This window comes from Ranitomeya variabilis, chromosome 6, assembly GCF_051348905.1.
Source record: "Ranitomeya variabilis isolate aRanVar5 chromosome 6, aRanVar5.hap1, whole genome shotgun sequence".
NCBI lineage: Eukaryota > Metazoa > Chordata > Amphibia > Anura > Dendrobatidae > Ranitomeya > Ranitomeya variabilis.
The window spans coordinates 540,987,868-541,010,763 of NC_135237.1; the positions used below are offsets into that span (position 1 = coordinate 540,987,868).

The following is a 22,896-nucleotide window of genomic DNA, read 5'->3' on the forward strand; positions in this document are numbered from 1 at the left end:
ATGGTGCTGTACATGTGAAAAGGGGTTACATCCAGGGTTATAGATATCGTTATCAGTAAACAAATTTACAATGACAGACTGGTACAGAGGGGAGAGGACCCTCTCCTGGAAGAGACAGGAGGTCGGTGTGCTGCAGCTCTGGCGGTGGCGACGCGGCAGCTCGGGTGGTTGGTGAGGTGGAAGAATGGTTATTGCAGGCTGTAGGCTTTCCTGAAGAGAAAGAGGGTTTTCAGGTTCCGTCTGAAGGATCCGAGGGTGGTGGATAACCGGACGTGTTGAGGCTTGGAATTCCAGAGGATGGGGGGTATTAGGGAGAAATCTTGGAGGCGGTTGTGTGAGGAAGGGTACCGTCACACAGTACCATTTACATCGCTACGACGGCACGATTCGTGACGTCGCAGCGTCGTATGATTATCGCTCCAGCGTCGTAGACTGCGGTCACACATTGCAATCACGGCGCTGGAGCGATGCCGAAGTCCCCAGGTAACCAGGGTAAACATCGGGTTACTAAGCGCAGGGCTGCACTTAGTAACCCGATGTTTACCGTGGTTACCAGCGTAAAAGTAAAAAAAACCAAACAGTACATACTCACCATCTGATGTCCGTCAGGTCCCTTGCCGTCTGCTTCCTGCTCTGACTGAGATCCGGCCGTACAGTGAGAGCAGAGCGCAGCGGCGACGTCACCGCTGTGATCTGCTCTCACTTTCCGGCCGGCAGACAGTCAGAGCGGAAAGCAGACTGCAAGGGACCTGACGGACATCAGATGGTGTGTATGTACTGTTTGTTTTTTTTTACTTTTACGCTGGTAACCACAGTAAACATCGGGTTACTAAGCGCGGCCCTGCGCTTAGTAACCCGATGTTTACCCTGGTTACCAGCGAACGCATCACTGGATCGCTGTCACACACAACGATCCAGCGATGACAGCGGGAGATCCAGCGACGAAAGAAAGTTTCAAACGATGTGCTACGACGTACGATTCTCAGCTGGGTGCCTGATCGCAGTAGCGTGTCAGACACTGCGAGATCGTAACGATATCGCTAGAACGTCACGAATCGTGCCGTCGTAGCGATAAAAATGCCACTGTGTGACGGTACCCGAACTAATAAGTGTGGAGGAGAGTAGGAGGTCTTGGGAGGATCAAAGATTACGTGAGGGAAGATAGTGGGAGATTAGTTCAGAGGTATAGGGAGGGGACAGGTTGTGGATGGCTTTGTAGATCAGTGTAAGGCCTCTTTCACATTTCCGTCTTTTGACATCCGTCGCAATCCGTCGTTATGGGCAAAAAACGGATCCTGCAAATGTGCTCGCAGGATGTGTTTTTTGCCAATAGACTTGTATTAGCGACGGATCACTACACGTCGCGTCCGTCGTGCGACGGACGCGACGCAGAAAAAAAGTTCAATGTAACTTTTTTTGTGCGTCGCGTCCGCCATTTTCGACCGCGCATGCGTGGCCGAAACTCCGCCCCCTCCTTTCCGGACTGCAGAATGGGCAGCGGATGCGTTGAAAAACTGCATCCGCTGCCCACGTCGTGCAGTAATTTCACAACGTCCATCGGTACGTCGGCCCGACGCATTGCGACGGGCCCATACCGACAGAAATGTGAAAGAGGCCTTAGTAGTTTGAACTGGATTCTTTGGGGAATTGGGAGCCAGTGGAGGGATTTGCAGAGGAGAGAGGTGGATTAGCCGAGCAGCAGAGTTGAGGACAGACTGGAGTGGAGCAAGAAAATTAGCGGTGCGTGATGGAGCCTCCTTTTTATATTGAAAAAAAAAAAAAGTTTTCCTGAACTGATAAAATGAGTTGAATCCTGTCCTGAACTTTACTTCTACATATGTAGCTGTGTACAGTGTCTAATTTCACTATATTAGATGGCCGTTGATAACTTCCCCTCCCCCGACTTTGGAAAGGTTGGATGTGACCACTAATGTTGGCGTCTCCATCACACGACCATGCTTTGCATCTGGCTATAGTGTCAGCAGGTGGCGGCACCAGGTCGTCTCCTCGTGCCTTCACTTAATTGACCATTTACGTGATGCTAATGACCAAGAATCGTTCCCCAGCCTCTCAGCCTTCAGTGGCCTCGCTTCCATGTTGGCAAAAAATTGTTAATCTTTAAAAAGGAAATAAAAATACCTTAAATTTTCACTTTATTAAAAGAAATGTCCTATTTGTCAGCAGAGCAAATGGCCAGAGATCCCTGATGGAATAATCTCTTCCGCCGCTGTGACTGACTAATTATAGTCTCTGGGAAATTTTTAGGCAACTGTTGGAAAAACAAAATGGCTGCTGTTTTCGTCGCGCATCGTGGTCAGAGCAGATGCAGCTGAAGTTCTTCTTAACCCCTTCAGACCAGAGCTTGACCCGATGAAAACAAAGCCAGCGTATTAAAATGGTTTATAGTTAGGCCCGAGATGGTGCAGCGATCAGGAGTTAATGAGCGTGCCGTCAATGAGGCCCTAAAAAGAAAAACTAAAAGCGTTTAATCAGTATTTTTCCACATCCTTAAATGAAACTGCAGCATATGGTCATGCTGTATTCTCTGGCAGAGAACGGATTTGTCATGTGGGACCTTGCTGGCATTCACTGCATGAAAGCGCAGTTCAATGGTCAAGTGATTTCCTGTGCAAAGCTCAGTTTCTCTTTGTCAAGTTTAGTGGGCCGGATCCTGTTTGTTAGACTTTCTGCTTGTCTTGTGTTTTTGGTTTTTGTATTTTTTTATCTTTTTTTAATTACTTTTAAAGCCTTTTTTTTTTTTTCTTTTTTTTTAAATTCAGTTGGTTATATTCATAAGCTATAGATTTTTAAAACCTTTTTTTTTTTTCTTTCGTACTATTTTTTTTTTTTTTTTTTGCGGCTAAAAATTTACAAAATTTATAAAACGGTTTAGATGCTTGCTTCTGTACACATTATTTCACAAAAAAAAAAAACTCTTTGGCATTAAAATGGCATCATCACCAAGAAGGAAAAGTGGTTTAGTTATGGAAATCACAGTATGGGCAGACATGATACTGATCTGTAAATAATGGAAATATTTTCAAAACCTCTCGATTTTATTTATTATGGAGTATAAGCACCACATGCAGAAATCTCCACACTTATCCTCACTGATGGCAGCCGAGGCTGTATTAATGGTCATCTGGGGAAGGTTCTGCCTCGCCGAATGCAGTTTGACACGAAAATCATCAAGATCCGTTGCTGGCAGCTCCTAATCACCGACTAATGACGTCCCAGATGTACTCGATGGGAGACAATATCGGAGACTCTGCAAGACCATTGCATCCAAGATAGCGGGAATCATCACTAATGAGGAAAGGCCTCCATTGATCCCAACTAGAGACCATGTGGGCAATGCCACGAATCGGCCTTCATGGGAAATGTCATACTGGTCCTACTTCTGGGATTATGGTGAGGGGTGGCATAATGTACAGCATTCGGACCCTCTAGCCTATATTCCAGGTGCACTAACAGCTTGACTCTACATTGACTTGGAGGTGGAACCAGTGGTGCGGCCATTTCTCCAAAGCATCCCAGGACCCGATCTTCAACACGATGGCTGGTCGCATGTTGCTAGTGCTACCGCTACCTGCAGAGTCTCTGGACTTGTCTCCTATCCTGTCACAAAACTGCATAGAGAGCTGACAGCAGCAGATTTTGATGATTTCCCCCAGTGCATTCAGCGTGGAAGAACCTTCCTCAGATGACCGTTAATAACCTCACTGATAGCAGCCGAGATGTTTTGAAAATGTTGTTTCCGTACTTTTGTGTGTATAGATCAGTAACAGCTCTACAAATCCTGTGATTTCCATAATTCCACAACATTTCGTTGACATTGCATTGTGTGTATAAGATATAATGGAAAAAATGTTAAAAAGTGGAGTTTTTGAGCCCTATCCCCTTATGTGCCATTTTTTTTACCGTAGTGTTTTTTTTCCTTCTTCGTGTATTTTTGGAGCTATGTGCCGTCTCCCAGACTTTTTCTAAGCTGTTTTTTTTGTTTGTTTTTGCATATAAAAATGATCATTTTTTTCAGCCTGCTGGAACAAATTTTTTATTTATTTTATTTTTACCACGTCCATTTTTAACTTAATGCAAGGAAAAAAAAATTGTGACCGGCTCCTACCCATAAAGTTTGAAGAAAAAAAACAACAAACACTCGGGTAACAAAGCGCCACTTGTATTTTGTTTTTTGTGTGGCCAATTGGTCATGTACATAGCAGACTATAATGGGTGCCTGTACTATCTTTGTATGTTTAAAAAAAAAAAAAAAAAAAAAAACCACCTAAAATACTAAAATACACATGGAGCATGGAGTTTAGGAAATATGTCTTGGAGATATGTCAGCCTAAAAAAAATATATATTTTTCACACTGGGTTGTTCTTTTCAGACTTTGTAAAATATCCATGACAAATAGCGCAGTTTTTATTAAAAAAAAAAAAAAAAAGATCCATATATTTTTTGGGGGGGTGAGGGAGGCGATTGGCCAGGGCCACAAATGCCAAAAATTACTGCATTTCAGATCTTCCTATTAAGTAAAGCTCTGGCTGCAACTTTTTTTTTTTTCTTAACTTGCGTAGAAAAAAAAAAATGGTGCAACACAAAACGTAACACAAGACACCGCCCTTACCGTAAGCTCTCATGCAGCATAAATTTTTGCAACTGACTTCTGAAATGGGGTTCTAACAGGAGTCGGATCCATCACAAGAAATGTTTTTAGTTGATAAATTTGCTATTTGTACAGCTTTTTTTTTTTTTTTTCACCCTGTGAATTTACTGGGGTGGGCTAGGGGGTGTCTGGTCTGTAAAATGGAGAGAACTAGTATACTCTTTCTTCCGAATGAGGCCTTAAGCAAATCCCTCTTGCGTTAATTTCACTGGAGAAAAATCTGAATATTTAGAAGTGTTCGATTTTTCTCAGCTGGATCTCGGGGCCACTTGTCAGTTGGGATTTGGTGTCTGTACAGATTGATGTAAGAGGAGATCTGAGGCCTTGTTCCCAGGCGGTGGAAAATGGCTGCTTCAGAGACGGCTTAGAATCCCCATGTGCTACAGACGAGTTTCTGCTTCAGACTTCGAAATCGCGCTGCTGAAGACACAGCAAAGGGCAAGAGAGGTAGAATAAAAAACATAACAAATCTGTAAAACTAGTCATGTTCATTAAGAAAGAAAACCAAGAAAAGCTTGGTTACTTACCGTAAATAAGAGATGACTAATGTGCTTCGGAGCCGGCCACCAGTTTAGGACATTTGGGCCTAGTATTTCTTTTCGAAGGCATTGACTTCTTGATTTGGGATGGGGTCTGTCTGTGAGGGACATTTTTATTAGGGCTTTTTTTTTTTTCTTTAGCTGATCTGAGGGTTTCTGAATGGATGCACACTTGACTTCAATGGGGATTTTCTTTCAGAACATAGGTCCTTCACCAGGCTTTATAGTGCTAAAAAAGTATGGCTAATTAACACATCAGAGACCAGACACATGGCTGAATGTGTTGGAGACGTGGGGGAGGGATGGCGCTGCCCCTATCTAAATCTGAAGCATTCCAATCACCGGAGAAAAGCAAAACAATCTCTGAAAAGTTGTTGCCTGTGTCAAATGGCAGTGCCTTGAAGGTAGATGTGAACAGGGCCTAAACGTTACACTCCATATTAAGTGTAAGGGTATGTGCACAGTTCAGGATTTCTTGCAGAAATTTCCTGAAGAAAACCGGAAATTTTCTTCAAGAAATCCGCATTTTTTTTTTTTTGCGTTTTTTCTTTTTTCCCTTTTTTTTTTTTTTTTTAGCATTTTGCAAGCGAAATTAGCTTGCAGAATGCTAAAGTTTTCCAAGCGATCTGTAGCATCGCTTGGAAAACTGACAGGTTGGTCACACTTGTCAAACATACTGTTTGACAAGTGTGACCAACTTCTTACTATAGATGCTGCCTATGCAGCATCAATAGTAAAAGATAGAATGTTTAAAAATAATTAAAAAAAATGGTTATACTCACCTGCAGACAACCGATCTCCTCAGCGGCGTCCGTTCCTATAGATGGTATGTGTGTGTGCAGGACCTTCGATGACGTCGCGGTCACGTGAGCAGTCACATGAGCGGTCACGCGACCAATCACAAGACCGCGATGTCATCGCAGGTCCTTCACACACACCAGCTATAGGAACCGAAGCGGTAGCATGCACCGATGAGAGGCGGGAAGACTCCGGGGGCCATCGAAGGTGAGTATATGACTATTTTTTATTTTAATTCTTTTTTTTTTTTTACCAATTATATGGTGCCCAGTCCGTGGAGGAGAGTCTCCTCTCCTCCACCCTACGTACCAACCGCACATAATCTGCTTACTTCCCGCATGGTGTGCACAGCCCCGTGCGGGAAGTAAGCAGATCAATGCATTCCTAGGTGTGCGGAATCTCCGCAATTCCGCAAATTTAATGAACATGTTGCTTTTTTTTCCGCGATGCGATTTTTTTCGCGGAAAAAAATTCAACATTTGCACAAGAAATGCGGAATACACTGTAAATAATAGGAGGCATATGTAAGCGGGTTTTTTTTCACGTTTGTATCGCGAAAAACGCAAAAAAAACCGCAAAAAATACTGAACGTGTGCACATGGCCTTAGGCTACTTTCACACATGCGTCTTTTTGTTTCAGGCTAAATCCGGCTCTTTAGAGAGAAAACGGAACCGGAAAAAATAAAAAACTGAACGGTATTTTCCCCCCATTGACTTGTATTAGCGTCGTATCGCGCCGCATGGCCCAGCGTTCCTTCCGTTTTTTTCCGGATTCTGCTAAAATTCCAATTCCAGCGTCTGAAAAAAACCCGTCTACTGCAACGTTTTTTGTCTCTGGCGAAAAAGCCTGAAGTGCCGGATCCAGCGCTTCCGGCTGTTTGCTACAATGAAAGCCTATGGGTGCCGGATCTGGAAAAAGGCGGATCCGGCGGCCTGATCCGGTTTTTTAAACTGAGCATGCTCCAAATTTTTTTTTTTTATCCAATAATCCAGATAGGCTAGCTGGATCCGTCCAAAAAACGGATCCGTCGCATCAGTTTTTCAAAATCTGCGCCGGATCCAGTTTTTCCAACATTCGCCGGATTTAGCCTGACACTGAAAACCTGATGTGTGAAAGTAGCCTAAGGATCTCCCTATTAAATGTAAGGGTCCCCATACACAATAGATAGAGCCCATGGTTCGGTCAGCAGTGATCTCTCCTAAATTGTCTCAAAACTCCAGTGACATCACTACTTATCGTTCTGGCTCGCGCGCCGTCCTAGTGTGACCTGGAGGCTGTGAACTGCGGTAACCTTACTGACGTCACCGCTCATCATTCTTGTTCTCGCGCTGCCCTAGTGTGACCTGGAGGCTGTGAACTGCGGTAACCTTACTGACGTCACCACTCATCATTCTTGTTCTCGCGCTGCCCTAGTGTGACCTGGAGGCTGTGAACTGCGGTAACCTTACTGACGTCACCACTCATCATTCTTGTTCTCGCGCTGTCCTAGTGTGACCTGGAGGCTGTGAAATGCGGTAACCTTACTGACGTCACCACTCATCATTCTTGTTCTCGCGCTGTCCTAGTGTGACCTGGAGGCTGTGAACTGCAGTAACCTTACTGACGTCACCGCTCGTCAGCCGGTTCTCTCTCTCTGAACAGGGCTCCATACCCTGGGCGACAAAGACGGGGATCGTCATGGGACGTCCATGTGGATAAATTTGTATTTTAATAAATGGGTGAAAGAAAGTAGTTGTCAGGGAGTGATTTTTACAAATAAAGGACTTGTGTGTTCTTTTGATCATGGGGTTAATAATGGGGGTGTATGATGGATTAATATTAGTGATGAGCGAGTATACTCGTTGCCCGGGTTTTCCCGAGCACGCTCGGGAGATCTCCGAGTATTTGTTAGTGCTCGGAGATTTAGTTTTTGTTGACAAAGCTGCATGATTTACGGCTGCTACAGAGCCTGAGTACATGTGAGGGTTGTCTGGTTGCTAGGGAATCCCCACATGTATTCAAGCTGTCCAATAGCTGTAAATCATGCAGCGATGAAAACTAAATCTCTGAGCACTAAAGGTACCGTCACACTAAGCGACTTTGCAGCTAGAACGACGACGATCCGTGATGTTGCAGCGTCCTGGATAGCGATCTCGTGTTTGACACGCAGCAGCTATCTGGATCCCGCTGTGATATCGCTGGTCGGAACTCGCTGGTCCAGAACTTTATTTCGTCGCTGATCACCCGCTGTCATCGCTGGATCCGTGTGTGACACTGATCCAGCGATGTGTTCACTTGTAACCAGGGTAAATATCAGGTTACTAAGCGCAGGGCCGCGCTTAGTAACCCGATATTTACCCTGGTTACCATTGTAAAAGTAAAAAAAAAAAAAACACAACATACTCCCCTTCTGATGTCTGTCACGTCCCCCGCCGGCAGCTTCCCTGCACTGAATGTGTCAGCGCCGGCCGGCCGTAAAGCAGAGCACAGCGGTGACGTCACCGCTGCTGTCAGCAGTGACGTCACCGCTGCTGCCGGCGCTGACACATTCAGTCAGTGCAGGAAGCTCTCGGCAGCAGCGCGTAACCCTGTGGACGCCGGCGGGGGACGTGACAGACATCAGAAGGTGAGTATGTAGTGTTTTTTTTTTTAACTTTTACAATGGTAACCAGGGTAAATATCGGGTTACTAAGCGCGGCCCTGCGCTTAGTAACCCGATGTTTACCCTGGTTACCCGGGTGCTGCAGGGGGACTTCGGCATCGTTGAAGACAGTTTCAACGATGCTGAAGTCGTTCCCCTGATCGTTGGTCGCTGGAGAGAGCGGTCTGTGTGACAGCTCCCCAGCGACCACACAACGACTTGCCAACGATCGCATCGCTGGTCGTGATCGTTGGTAAGTCGTTTCATGTAACGGTACCCTAACAAATACTTGGAAATCATCCGAGCGTGCTCGGGAAAACCGGAGCAAGGAGTATACTCGCCCATCACTAATTAATATCAGCCCCCAGCTGTCTGCTTTCCTTTAGCTGGTTATTAAAAATAGTGGATACCCCACGCCATTTTTTCCATCTATTTATTTTTTTAGCTAACTACACATACAGTTAACTACACAGGCCCAGCACTAATTGGGTTTCTCACCGACATCTTTCAATCTGGTCACACTGAATGGCCACAAATGGCAGCGGGACTGGTTTTTCCAGTCCTGGAAATATCAGGGCTTGTGAAGGCGGCTTCAAGAAGACAGCTGCTGATATTGGATTTACCAACTGAATGCGCATGTGTTATTGGGGGTTGGCTCCTTACATATATGAGGGGGCCGAATTATCTGGCATGTTGCATTATGCTGCTCGGTACTTTTTGTTTGACGAGCGCTAAGCTGAGCCCACCATGCATGTGTATGGATGGAACGGGAAACGTGACTGTTGGCTGAACCACTAAGTGATGGGTGTATGGGTAGCAAGAAGCCCTGTTCACACTTGCCCACTACTTTTCCATCAGACTTCATTTATTTTTTGCTGAGCATAAGAGAGCATGGTGGTCCACATTTTTTTCTTTTTTTCCTCTTAAAATGTTAGTGTAAAGCTTCATGCAAGCCACCAGGGCAGCACTGTGGTTAGCTTGGCGGCCCTGCAGCCGCGGAGCCCTGGGTTTGAATCTGACCACGGAAAGCATCTGCATAGGGTTTGTTAGTTCTATTTCAGTAAAGATATTTTTATTTATTTTTCTCAGTTCAGGCTGCAGAGCAGGAAAACATTCTAGATGAACAGGATGGATAGGAATAGACACCGTGCAGGTTAGCAAGGTGTGTCACTGGGGGAGAGCTAGAAATCTTGTGGGATTTCCTGTTTAATTTCGAATGTGTACACATAAAAAAACACAACCCCTTAAAAAAAAAAAAAAAAATCAGAGTTTTATTAAGAAAAACATATTTTAAATAAATGCCAGAAAAAAACTGTATGGCTAGCTTTGTGGCTAATGGCAAGTCTTGAGACTAATAAAACTTCCCAAATTGTTTTTTGGTACTCGTGTAATCTGTCAGGTTCTTGCCCTCAAAAAAAAAAAAAAAATGCTGTATTAAATTTTGTTATTTTACACTTTATTGAACTTCTTCTTTATATATTTTACGAGTTGTTTTTTATTTTTATTTTTTTCGATTTGTCTAAATACAGTTTTTGAGCATATCTGCAGAAAGTGGTGGACAGTACCCCCTAATATAAAAAGTTATCCCCTAGCATAAATCAAAATGAACATGGTAATTTTATGTGCATGTTGCGTTTGGACGATACCTGGTTCAGGAGCTGGTGATGGGCTGCTAGACTCCGCAGACGCTCCTGATCTTTTGGGATAAACTCTCTAGGATTGGGCAGATAAATTTCCCCCCCCCCCCCCCCCCCAAAAAAAAAAAACCGCCTAAGGCCCTGTTCGTTTTCACATTCAGTTTGTTCTGTTTTGGGTAGAAACGGAATAAGTGATCCGCTACATCACTTAAGAAAATAACCAGAGGGGCCTGTTCATGATTTAGGTCCACTTTTTTTATTTTTTTTCAAACCTGGATGGACCCCTTAATCGATGGGGCTCCTCGGCTTCAATTTGCATAACTGATGCAGCAGACTACTCATTCGGTTTGTCCGTGCCTAGAGCGAAACGGGCAAACTGAATGTGTCAACAGAGCCCAAGCATTAGAATGGATCTCCGCTTCCATAGATGTGATTGGTCAAGTAGGATCCACCTTTCTTTTAAACACCCAAATGTCTTTGATGTTTTCTTATATTGAACGTTTCAATTCATGTACTTCTTTTTTTTTTTTTTTCAGGTTGTGATCAGGCTGTAGAATGTGGCTGGACATGTCTGAGAAGAGGCGTCCCTTGTAACCTGGGTGTCCTGTGCATGGTGGTACGTGTCTCTTCTATGCAGAGGGAAACTTTTTGGAATTTTTCAAAATACTTGGAATTTTGAGAATTATTTTTATAACTTTCCCCATAAAAGGCTTTATAGTCTGGTTGATTATAACGAGATCCACCGTTCTCCATCAGGGAAGCAGTCTGATGTCATGGAGATTTCCCGACAGAGTGACTAAGAAGCTTTGACCAGCAGGATGCAGCGGTGACGTGTCATCCCTGCACCTGGCGACAGATCAAACTTTTCAGCATGAGAGCTTAGTTTGTTTTGTTTTTGTGTTTTTTTTTTTTATTTAGAGGTTTTTCTGACTAATCTCCTTTTAGATCGGTCAGACTGAATATTCTAATATTATACAGGATTAGGGTCCTCTGCTGGCTGGACACAATGAGGACGAAAAATGCTCATCTGAACATATCTTTTTTTTTTTTTTTTTTTTTTTTAATAAATTAGGGCTATTGTGATATTTTACTTAACTACTTCTAGGACGTTTTGACACCTCTTTTAACGCAGTGTTTAAATTTTTTTTATTTTTCACGGCATTCTACATATGTGTTTTTTGTTTTATGGCTTTTTTTGTAGCCTCTGCTATAAGGATTTAAGGTGTACAGAATGTTACGGAATGAAAAGCACAAATGCTATGAAAGACTCTTGAAACTTGCTATGCTTTTAAAAATTATGTATTTTAAAATGTTAGACTTTTTTTTTTTTTTTTTTTTTTTTTACAAAAAAATGTAATTTCAGGTGTTTTTTGTTGTTGTTTTTTTTTTTTACATGAGGGATAACACTTTGTGCCCATTTATGATCTGTCTCCTGCATTTTTCACCACTGTTTGTTTTTTGCACCAACCCCTCCCTTTTAGACTTTCTAGTTTTCAGTTGTTGCTGAGCTAGAGCGAGGAGACTAGCCACTGTTTTTTTTATTTATTTTTTTTTTATTTTTTTTTTTAAACAAACCACACACACCGACATTGAGGATTCCTGCTCCACTGTGTGGATGACATTATACAGCAGTACTGAGCAGTGTAGCTATGAATCCAGCATTGGGATGAGAGAAACTCTTACTAGAAAGCAGCACAATCTATATTCTATGCTCTTCCCCTCTCCATAGGTGACACAGGAACTGTAACCTGATTCCTCAGTGAGATGGCAATCAGTCTTGCTCCGTCTAAGGGTACCGTCACACAGTACCATTTTCATCGCTACGACGGCACAATCTGTGACGTCGCAGCGATCGTATGATTATCGCTCCAGCGTCGTAGACTGCGGTCACACGTTGCAATCACGGCGCTGGAGCGATGCCGAAGTCCCCGGGTAACCAGGGTAAACATCGGGTTACTAAGCGCAGGGCCGCGCTTAGTAACCCGATGTTTACCCTGGTTACCAGCGTAAACGTAAAAAAAACAAACAGTACATACTCACATTCCGGTGTCTGTCCTCCGGCGTCTCAGCTTCTCTCCACTGTGTAAGCGCCATAGCCGGCAGACGTCACCGCTGTGCTCGCTTTCCGGCTGGCAGACGCTCACACAGTGGAGAGAAGCTGAGACGCCGGAGGACAGACACCGGAATGTGAGTATGTACTGTTTGGTTTTTTTACGTTTACGCTGGTAACCAGGGTAAACATCGGGTTACTAAGCGCGGCCCTGTGCTTAGTTACCCGATGTTTACCCTGGTTACAAGCGAACACATCGCTGGATCGCTGTCACACACAACGATCCAGCGATGTCAGCGGGTGATCAAGCGACGAAAGAAAGTTCCAAACGATCTGCTACGACGTACGATTCTCAGCAGGATCCCTGATCGCTGCTGCGTGTCAGACACTGCGATATCGTAACGATATCGCTAGAACGTCACGAATCGTACCGTCGTACCCTAAGACCGCTTTGAGCAGCTTTCTAAAGTGGATCATACGATCGACTCTGGGGGGCGGAGGAAGAAGTAGCTGATAAGTGGAGAGAGAAGCTTCTTTCTCTGATAACCTATATGACAAAGCTTCTTGTACAATTGATTTATGCAAAGTTTGAAACAATGGTGACCATTTAGCCTAAATTGTGGTTTACTAAAATACACCAAATTTATAAGCGCAAGCTTTGAGTACTGTTCCGATCACCGGCTGTTGTTTGCCAAATAACAATCCGGAAACCCTGGCGCTACCCCCACGTCTTCAGGCCGTTATTGCAATTAAAAACATATTTGGATATTTGGTTTTGTCCAGCAACAGCGCCACACCTGTTAATGGGTCGTGTCTGGTATTGCAGCAAAGCTCCGTTAAAGTGGATGGGAGTGTGGTGCAATGGCGCACGGAGTCTGTGGCCTGTGAAAGGATCCAATCTCGAATCCCATTTTTATTCTGTTGGTTTCACTAATCTGAGAAACGAATGTAAATGTGTTGTTTTTTTGTTTGTTTTGTTTCTACTTTGCTCACTCGTCTCCTGGAGTAGTGTGGCCTCGATAATTGCTCTCCTGGTGTGCCAGCAAGGGTCTTCCTTGTTCCCTGGGCTCTGCGATGGCGGCAGTGCTGCGGGTGGTCTCCTTATACCAGTACAGGCGGATCACTGTTGTGCATATCTGACAGGAGTAGATGGGAACGTCCTCCAGACTGGACTGGAGGCAGATTATATCAGTCGCCGTACTCTGGACCTGTCAGGACCTATAAAACGCTCCTCAAGTCACTCGCTTAGGCCGTGGCCTACTTTCTCGGCTTAATTCTGCTTCATTAAATATTGCTGCTGCGGCAGAAGGCGGCGGTGCTGCAATTAACAATCGTTCACTGCCCTGGTAGACATAAGCACTTTGTTAGCACAGTGTGGTGTGGTGCTTTTTTTTTTTCTTTCCCGCCACACTATGTTGGGCTTTGGGCCCAGCTGACGTGTCACTCTTCACCCGCTCCGTGCCTTTACCATTGGTGCTTGCTGGTGACCAGACCTCAGCGGCTGGGTGACACCGTGCAGATTCATCCTTCTGGTTTCACCAGTCTGCAATATGACCTGCACGGAGTTCACTTTTCGTCTTTCTGTTGTAGTTTCACCGGTAATTCACTGAAAAAAGGACTAAAAATCAATAAAAACATCACTGAATGAGAGAGCCGCCATACTGGTAATACCATCCATGTCCAGACACAGATATACAAACAGGATGCGGCAGACCCCCATGAGGGGGCAGCACCCGTGCAAAATACTGAGAACAGCCACTTACTAACCCCCTCTGTGGGCCCGCGGCCTCCCCTCTGTGGGCCCGCGGCCTCCCCTCTGTGGGCCCGCGGCCTCCCCTCTGTGGGCCCGCGGCCTCCCCTCTGTGGGCCCGCGGCCTCCCCTCTGTGGGCCCGCGGCCTCCCCTCTGTGGGCCCGCGGCCTCCCCTCTGTGGGCCCGCGGCCTCCCCTCTGTGGGCCCGCGGCCTCCCCTCTGTGGGCCCGCGGCCTCCCCTCTGTGGGCCCGCGGCCTCCCCTCTGTGGGCCCGCGGCCTCCCCTCTGTGGGCCCGCGGCCTCCCCTCTGTGGGCCCGCGGCCTCCCCTCTGTGGGCCCGCGGCCTCCCCTCTGTGGGCCCGCGGCCTCCCCTCTGTGGGCCCGCGGCCTCCCCTCTGTGGGCCCGCGGCCTCCCCTCTGTGGGCCCGCGGCCTCCCCTCTGTGGGCCCGCGGCCTCCCCTCTGTGGGCCCGCGGCCTCCCCTCTGTGGGCCCGCGGCCTCCCCTCTGTGGGCCCGCGGCCTCCCCTCTGTGGGCCCGCGGCCTCCCCTCTGTGGGCCCGCGGCGCCCGCGGCCTCCCCTCTGTGGGCCCGCGGCCGCCCCTCTGTGGGCCCGCGGCCTCCCCTCTGTGGGCCCGCGGCCTCCCCTCTGCATCTCCCATCTACAGCCCCTTCCTTTTACCAGAAATCTCCCCAATATCCCTGGGGAATGGACTCACAATAGAGACGAGGAATCTATTACAAGGTGACTCCTTTTCTTGAGCCGGCAGTCTTCTCTTTCCCTCGTCTACCTGCCTGTGTAAGCTTTTGTCCTCTGGAAACGACTGCTGGGGCCGAGTCTCCATGAGAATTGCTGACCTGTTACAGGAATGTGCGCTGAAGAAAGTTCATTAGCTGCAGTAACTGATTAGCATTCACTCCACACAGATCGCCTCATTAGTGCGCCATCATTGAGCCCCCTCCATGGTGATCAGATTCCGCCCGGATGACAGCGCTGCAGTTACCATCGCTGCAGGGTTTTTTTTTTTGTCTCGTTGTGGCAGCAGAACCACCATATTCATAAAAAAAAATCAGGGTTTCTTTTCTTTTTCTTTTTTTTTTTCATTGTTTTATCTGTCCCTGGAAAAGCTGAGTGAGCTGCCCACTAGACGCCTCTGTGGTAGACCAGTCAGTTATAATTTCCTTTGTCTAGTATCTTTGCAGTGTGTGTTTAGGGGCCCAGGGAATGTGTGACAACCATTGTGAGTATTACGGTGGCAGCAAAGTTGTCATCACTTTTTTGTTGCCCATATTTGCCAAGTTTATGCCACAATACTATGGTCCAGGCTGCACAATGAGGATGTCTGTCCATTCAGGAGCATGGGAAAGCTGGGTGAGATCCCGTGGTCAGCATAAAGTGGTCGTTCAAGACCAAAATATTGAAGACCTACACTTTTTTTTTTTTTTTTTTTCCCCCAGCACCTCCGTCATCAGCTGTTTGCAGCTCCCATGGTGGGTAGATGTGCATGGAGTATGGAGATGGAACTGCACAGCTTCATACACCATGTAGTGGCTGTTCTTGGATACTGCAGCTCATTCTTTTTTTTTTTCCTTCACTTATTGAAAACACATGCAAGCTCCTATGAGACATGAAGGGGAACGGTTTTGTGTGGGAGAGTTCAGTAAATTGGGTTTGTGGGAAGAAGCGTGAAATATTCAAAGTAGCTCCCACCAGCCATCCCAGAGGCCGATGTATACATTGTACGGTCTCTGCTGGTTAGTCCGCTCTGCAGAGAGAGGTGTGCTGGGGCCAATCAGAGAGGTGATTGTTTGGTGAACACGTTTACTACAAGTGCGAGCTGCTGCTGGGCATTCCGAGGTTGGTGAAGCTGCTACATTGGTGTTTCATTCTGCCTGGAGTAAAGGACTGTGTGTCATCCATCGATACTGACGGAAGGTTGTTATAGTTTATGATGGATAACAAACTGCATGCTGTTTTGATATAACACCCCGGGCTACGTGTATCCAAGAGTGTAAACGCCTACGCATCTCGACAACTTGCTTTTCACAGCGACCATGACTTTTCTCCAAGAGTTATCAACTGGGAAAAAAATAAAAAGAATTTTAGACCAAAATCTAAAGATCTCATCTACAAAGCAGACTCCTGTCTATTGCTCCCTGTTATCAGCCATTCAGGCGTTCTTTTTGGCATCCCTTGTTTTTTACGTTTGGCGCCCCTTTAAGAATTTTCAGCTGTAATTTGACATCGCAGTCTGTGGAGCCGCAGCTGAAGATGTGTCTAGAAGCTCTGCGGCACGACGCCCAGGACTCCTCTGAATCATGATCTATATTAAAGCCTTGTGGTTTCATTGACTTTCAGAGAGTGTCTCTCAAGTGACGCATACATGGAGAGCTGCAGTATTCCGGGAGGGAGCTGCATACCAAATTCTGCGCTACGCCATGTACCAAGTGCATTGGGCTTTCTGCATGTAAGGTTTAGCTATGGGGAATACTACAAGAACACGGTTTACAGTAAATATCCCTTTAAGTAAAATACCAAAAGCTGCAGTATTACCGTAGTTATCTTCTGTTTCCTTGCACACTTGCAAAAGTCTTAGCGCCCCCTTCTACCACTCCACAAGGGGTAGGCTAAATCAGTATGTGCATGGCTGCTATATAGATCATTTATAGCAGGACCATTATTTCAAGCCTGTGGGCATTTGCGAAAATCTCGCTCAGTGATTTGTTTTTTTTGCACTTTTTTTTATTCTTCTGGGAGCCATAAAATACGTTACTTGTTGTTTTTTTTTTTTTCTTTTGTGCAATACTTTTTTTTAATTTTTACGGACATTCATTTTACAATATATTGTTCGTAAAAAAAACAGGGAAAAAATTGCAAATTTATGGGCTTGATTTTATTTATTTAAGGTATTCTTTATTTTATTTTTTATGGAGTAAATTTTGCGGTATAAATAACCTGTTTAACATGATTCTTCAGGTCAGTATGATTTTTTTGGCCGTACCAAGCTTAAGAAGTGATATAGACTGAATATATTTTTCACTTCTTTAAAATATTTGTCGTGATTTTCTGAGATTTGTAGCTTTATTTTTCAGTGGATGGCGTTTTTTTTTGTTTTTTTTTTTAATGACTTGTATTTATGGGAGAGAAGTGCAGCGACCCCCCCCCCCCCCCCCCAAAAAAAAAAAAAAACAGCCGTTCTAATTTTGAGTAAGAGCCTTAACCCTGCTTTAATTTGTGCACTTGTCCTATAAATTACGAGATTACCGTATTGCAGAGTGTGTGTGTGTATATAGCAGGTGCCAGCTGTGTTTTATAGTAAGCACCTACCATTATCAGCAACGACCAGAGCTACTGTGGACCATGCAAAGATGCCCTTAATATGCTGCTGTCAGATTGAAGGCAGCATTTAAATGGTTGAACAGCAGCGATCAGGGCTAGCTCTGGTTCCTGCTGTTAATGGTAGGTGCTTACTGTAAAACACAGCTGGAGTTAACTCCACTTCTGATTCCACTCCATGCATTAGTACGTCCTATGTGAGGAAAGGGGTAAATAGAATTGGTCTTCTCATATGGACCAAAGAGACCTTTTGGGTACTCCAAGCTGAGGTACCATTGTACCCCATATAGTTACTTCCCTGTATAAAAGTTGTAGACAGACGTATAGTTGAGATCCTACCAATGATAGAAATGGGACACAAAAGTCTTGGGCCTGATTGTAGACCTGATCCTTATTACTCCCATCTTTTGTTTTTCAGGTGTGTCAAACAGATCCTAACTCTATGCCGATTCAAGGAAATTACGAAAGTTCACGCTGGCTAGTGTGTGGAGTAGAAGACTCCACTGCTTGAGCGAAACCACGCCTAGACACCACCACAACCAATATTTTGGGTTTAATCCACTTTGAATTCATTTACATCCAATAGTTTTATAACCCAGCTTCAACATGGCCAGTAAAAGAAAGTCCACAACGCCTTGCATGGTACGGGCATCTGAGCTCGTAGATCAGGAAGACCAAGATGTTGATGTTTTGCGTAAAACTCCTGCTACCACTTTAGAGTCTAAAAATGACTGGCTAGCTGAGAGAGAATCTGAGGACCATGATGTGGCGGAAGAAAAGGCACCTGAGACTCAATCCAAAAAGTTGCAAGGTGGATATGAATGCAAATACTGTCCTTACGTAACACAGAATCTAAATGAGTTTACAGAACATGTTGACATGCAACACCCCAACGTCATTCTTAATCCTCTCTACGTTTGTGCTGAATGTAACTTTACCACCAAAAAATATGACTCTTTATCTGACCACAATTCCAAGCATCACCCGGGTGAGAGCAACTTCAAGTTAAAGTTGATGAAACGTAATAACCAGACCATTCTAGAGCAGTCCATCGAAGGTGGTGGTGATGTATCCAGCTCTCATGAAAACATGGATAACGATTACAATCTGTCTGGCAGTTCCCTAAATAAGCTGCCCGTCGGTAGACTGGGAAAAAGTAAAAAATTGCGAAAGGCTGAAGAGTTTCTGTATGATGGCCAGTACGGACTCTCGGAAACGAATGGTGTTTTGGGAGATGGTTCAACTCACGTGATGTCATCTGTTCAACTTCCACCCAACGTCCACCTTCTTCCAAAAATCCCTGTACCTCTAAATAGCAACAAGTACAATTCCGCTCTTGACACTAACGCAACATTAATCAGCTCCTTTAATAAATTTCCTTATCCAACGCAAGCGGAATTGTCTTGGCTGACTGCAGCCTCAAAACATCCAGAGGAGCAAATAAGAATTTGGTTTGCTACCCAGAGGTTGAAGCATGGTATAAGCTGGTCTCCAGAAGAGGTGGAAGAAGCTAGAAAGAAAATGTTCAATGGGACTATCCAGTCTGTTCCACAGACTTTTACTGTTGTGCCAGCTCCATTAACAACTACTGCTAAGATTGCTCAACCGATTATCCAGACAGCGGTGCCTTGTCAAATTTTTGGGCAAACTGGTCTAGTCTTAACGCAAGTGACAAATACCCCCTCTGTAACGGTTTCTTCATATTCTCGAAACGCATCTATAGCTCCAAATCCAAGCAGGAAACGTTCCTTACTAATCTCACAAACTTCAGAGCCCAAGAGGCCGCGTACAGTAAGAGCTTCATCTCCATCTACTCCCCGATTAAGAATGGTGTCCTCATCTCGGTACGAACGTAAAAAGACCAACGAGCAGATTGCCCTTTTGAAGGCCAGTTTTGTAACCTGTCAGTTTCCTGATGATGTGGAGATATACAAGTTAATAGATCTCACTGGGCTTTCTAGGAGTGAAATTAAGAAGTGGTTCAGTGACTATAGGTATAGGAGCCAGAGAGGCATTTGTAACATCACTAGTGAAACACTATTGAGGGACCGAATGTCCTCCAGGAATCGACGGCCCTATCACTACAGAGACATTACCCCCACAAAGATTGCTGAACTTTCGGAAGAACAGCTCAAGTGCCTCGAAAACAGCTTTCAGAAGAACTGCTATCCAACACATTCTGATTTGGATATACTACGCTCCGAGACAAAACTGTCAAGGCGGCAGATAGATTATTGGTTTACGGACAGGAGGAAAGTTAGAGATTGCATGGAACAAGCAGTTTTGGACTCTATGGGTTCGGACAGCAATGATGGACTTGTGAACGGAGTAGCTACACAATCTGGTAACTTCTCAAGCTCATGGTCTTCATCACCGTACAAATCTAAACCAGAGCAGCTCCATCTATTAAAAAGCACCTTTGCAAGAACCCAATGGCCAACTCCACATGAGTATGATCAACTGGCGACACAAACTGGACTCGTTAGGACTGAAATTGTAAAATGGTTCAAGGACAACAGATGTGTCCTCCGGAATGGAACTTTAAGGTGGATGGAGCAGTACCGGAAAATGTATGAGCGGTCTCTTGTAGAGCGTAAAAAGTTTATCAAGATTGCGTCGGCCACTAATGCTGGCAAAGACATTCTCGCCAAGTATTTTGAGGAATACGGACAGTTGCACGAGGAGGATGTTGATCTTCTGATGGTCAAGGCTAAAGTAAATGTTGATGAACTGAGAACATATTTTTCAGAAATGCGGGAACAAGCAGTTTTAGATCAGATGAGTTACGAACAAGATGATGATAAACTTGATTTGGAGAGCGAATCGAAATCGCATGGAGATGATGAAATCGTATCAGATGGTGGAGATAGCTGGAGTCAGACTGGACAAGACACCCAAGATGACGTGGGTGATTATGACTATGGAAGTACACCTAAAGATGATTCCTGTGTCTAACCAGGTAATAGAACTCGTTGGGTTTTTCTCTACTTTGCCTAGAAAATGTCCAATAGAGTATACCAAAACTCTGCTTTATTTATGGTTTAGTACAGAGATGGTCATCATGAGCATCATTATGTGTTGAAAGGTTTGTCAGTCTTTAACTTTTTGGTCTGATGAACCTAGTCTTGGGCCAATTAGTTTGGATCACAAATTGCCAAGTGTCCAGAAATTTCAGGACAGTCTGGGAAAAATAGGGCACTTTTTTGCTATGTCCTTAAAACAAATGTAAGGCTTCCACGATCTTTTTGACGCGGAAGAAACTTCTGCAGATTTTGTCTGTAATTGTCCTTATTTTACAGTGAATACAATGGATTAGTGATGAGCGAGCATGCTCGACACTCGATCAAAATCCATGGCCCCTTACAATCCTGAGAATTCCAACCCCAAGCTGTCTGCTTTATCCTAGCTGGTTGTCAAAAACTGGAGGAACTCCACGCCATTTTTTTAAATAAAAAATAGAGTGGGGACCCCTCTATTCTTGATAACCAGCCTTTGCTGAAGCTGACAGCTACGGGTTGCAGCCATCAGCTGTGAGTTTTGCCTGGCTGGTTATCAAGAATACAGGGGAACCCACGCCAGGTCTTTTTTTCTTTTTTTTTTAATTTATTTATGTACAATGCAGGCGCCGGCTGATGAATACTCCCATCAGCTACTCCTGCTCTCGCTGTTATTAGCGACAGCAGGCATAGGCTGATGGGGGCAGTAGTCCCATCAGCCAACGCCAATGACCGAAGGTGAACTTTATACCTCCGATCACAGCTGCACGCTCATGCTGTCTTTTGCCAGCGTGGGAACTGCGGCTCTCTGACCGGCGGTGATAATTTTAACGCTGATCAGAAGTGATGTTTGCCATCACCCGATGTTCGAGCAGCTGAACCCGAGCAGTAACACGGACTTCCTGGTGAAGTCCGTGTTCGGTGTCCATGCCCGAACAGTAGGTGTTTAGTACAGACGCTGAACTTTACCGTTTGGGTTCACCCATCTCTAGTAGTCATTATTTTAGTTGCTGAATAAATATTTACGAGCTACTACAATATTCTTCCTTTTTTTTTTCTTTCAGGTGTAAAGACTTTGGGAGTGTGCGGACTTGTTTTACTTTTGAAGATAATATAGAGATATATTTTCCTACTGTTGATATGAAAACATGCTGGTTTCTGCTCAGCCTGGATTGTGTCCATAGCCTTCTCGCCAATTGTAAAACTAAAAAGTTCTTTCCTTGCCAAAGAACGAAATTTCAAAGACTTTGTACATTTCCTGCCCATTTATTCTGTACTGGAACCATGTAGAGTGCATGAAAGATGTTGGTTTATTTTTTTTTTCCCCCCCAATTTTGGCAAAAAAAGATGCAATTCATATATATATTTTTTTTTAATTAAACTTTGCATTGTTTAGTATTAGTAACCACTAAGTTGAATTATTTTTTTTAATGTATATAGAAAATCATATTTCTTAGTTCCTAGTGGTAGAGCCATTTAAATATTGGGAACACTGGGGTCGAAGAGTGAGGGAATGGAAACAAAAATTCAGAACAAATTCAACATGAAAGAAAGAAATGACTGATTCATTCCACCAGAATGGACCGCGTTGTCAAAATTTGGGTGTTTTTTTTTTTTGTGTTTATTTTTTTTAGATCCCATCTCAAAAATGGACATTATTATGGTGGATATTAAACTTTAAGGGCTTCCTGGTGTGTTTTAGGTTTACGCGAGTGTTTCACTATACTGAAAAAAAAAATTGCTAATGATATATATGTGTGCGCAAGAAATAGGTTTGTTTGTTTTTTTGTTTTTTCCCACAATATTTAGACTTTTTTTTTTTTTTTTAAATATATGTATAAAGTTATTTGAAAGCCGCAAACACAACTATTTTTCAGTTTTTAGGTGTAGTCAAGCCTACCCAGTGAGCGCACTTTTTGGGGAAAATTTTGACTTTTTTTGTTTTATTTCTGCTTTATATATTGTATATGAGAAAAGAATAGTTGTGTTTTGGAGATCTAATAATGGAGATAATTCCATGTCACTGCACTGCACAAATATACTAGGAAGTTTGATGAAAACATTTTTTTTTTTTATAAGAAAAAGTGAAAAAAACTTAAATAAAAGCATTTTTATTGCTTGAATGAGAGCTACTTTTTCTCTTCTATTTTGATTCACTTCAAAAATTGCTTAAATATCAGAACTGGACTAAAAAAAAAATGTTATTCCTGTTATTTCCAAGGCTTTATTTAGATGGTGGTTTGTTTTATTTTCACTGACACCTTCCAAAAATCACTCGTGGTAAAATCAAAGGAAAAAAAAAACTCGTACCCAATACAATGTGGTAAAAAAGTGAGAGCACGTGGATCACCAGTACATGTCTGCAGGGGTACATGGTGATTTTTACGGATCCATAGACCTGAGATTTCCAAGTGTTTTAGGAGGGCGATTTCGAACCAGATCTCCTGAATAAAATCCTTACGAACATAGCCGAAATAGTTCAAGGGGGATGTCCACGACT

At 44.2% G+C, this 22,896-nt stretch overlaps 1 protein-coding gene across 2 annotated transcripts in view; it reads left to right on the top strand.

The window, feature by feature from the left end:
• The window catches only part of ZHX2 (zinc fingers and homeoboxes 2), a 40,593-nt gene extending 18,071 nt beyond the window's left edge, over nucleotides 1-22,522 (top strand). For both annotated transcript variants that reach the window (XM_077271164.1, XM_077271163.1), the window contains 3 exons: nucleotides 10,802-10,881; nucleotides 17,819-20,359; nucleotides 21,461-22,522. In XM_077271164.1, the coding sequence (XP_077127279.1) occupies nucleotides 18,007-20,355 (2,349 nt within the window). In that variant the 5' untranslated portion in view covers nucleotides 10,802-10,881; nucleotides 17,819-18,006 and the 3' untranslated portion in view covers nucleotides 20,356-20,359; nucleotides 21,461-22,522. The remainder of the gene's footprint in view (nucleotides 1-10,801; nucleotides 10,882-17,818; nucleotides 20,360-21,460) is intronic.
• Nucleotides 22,523-22,896: the final 374 nt, after the last annotated feature.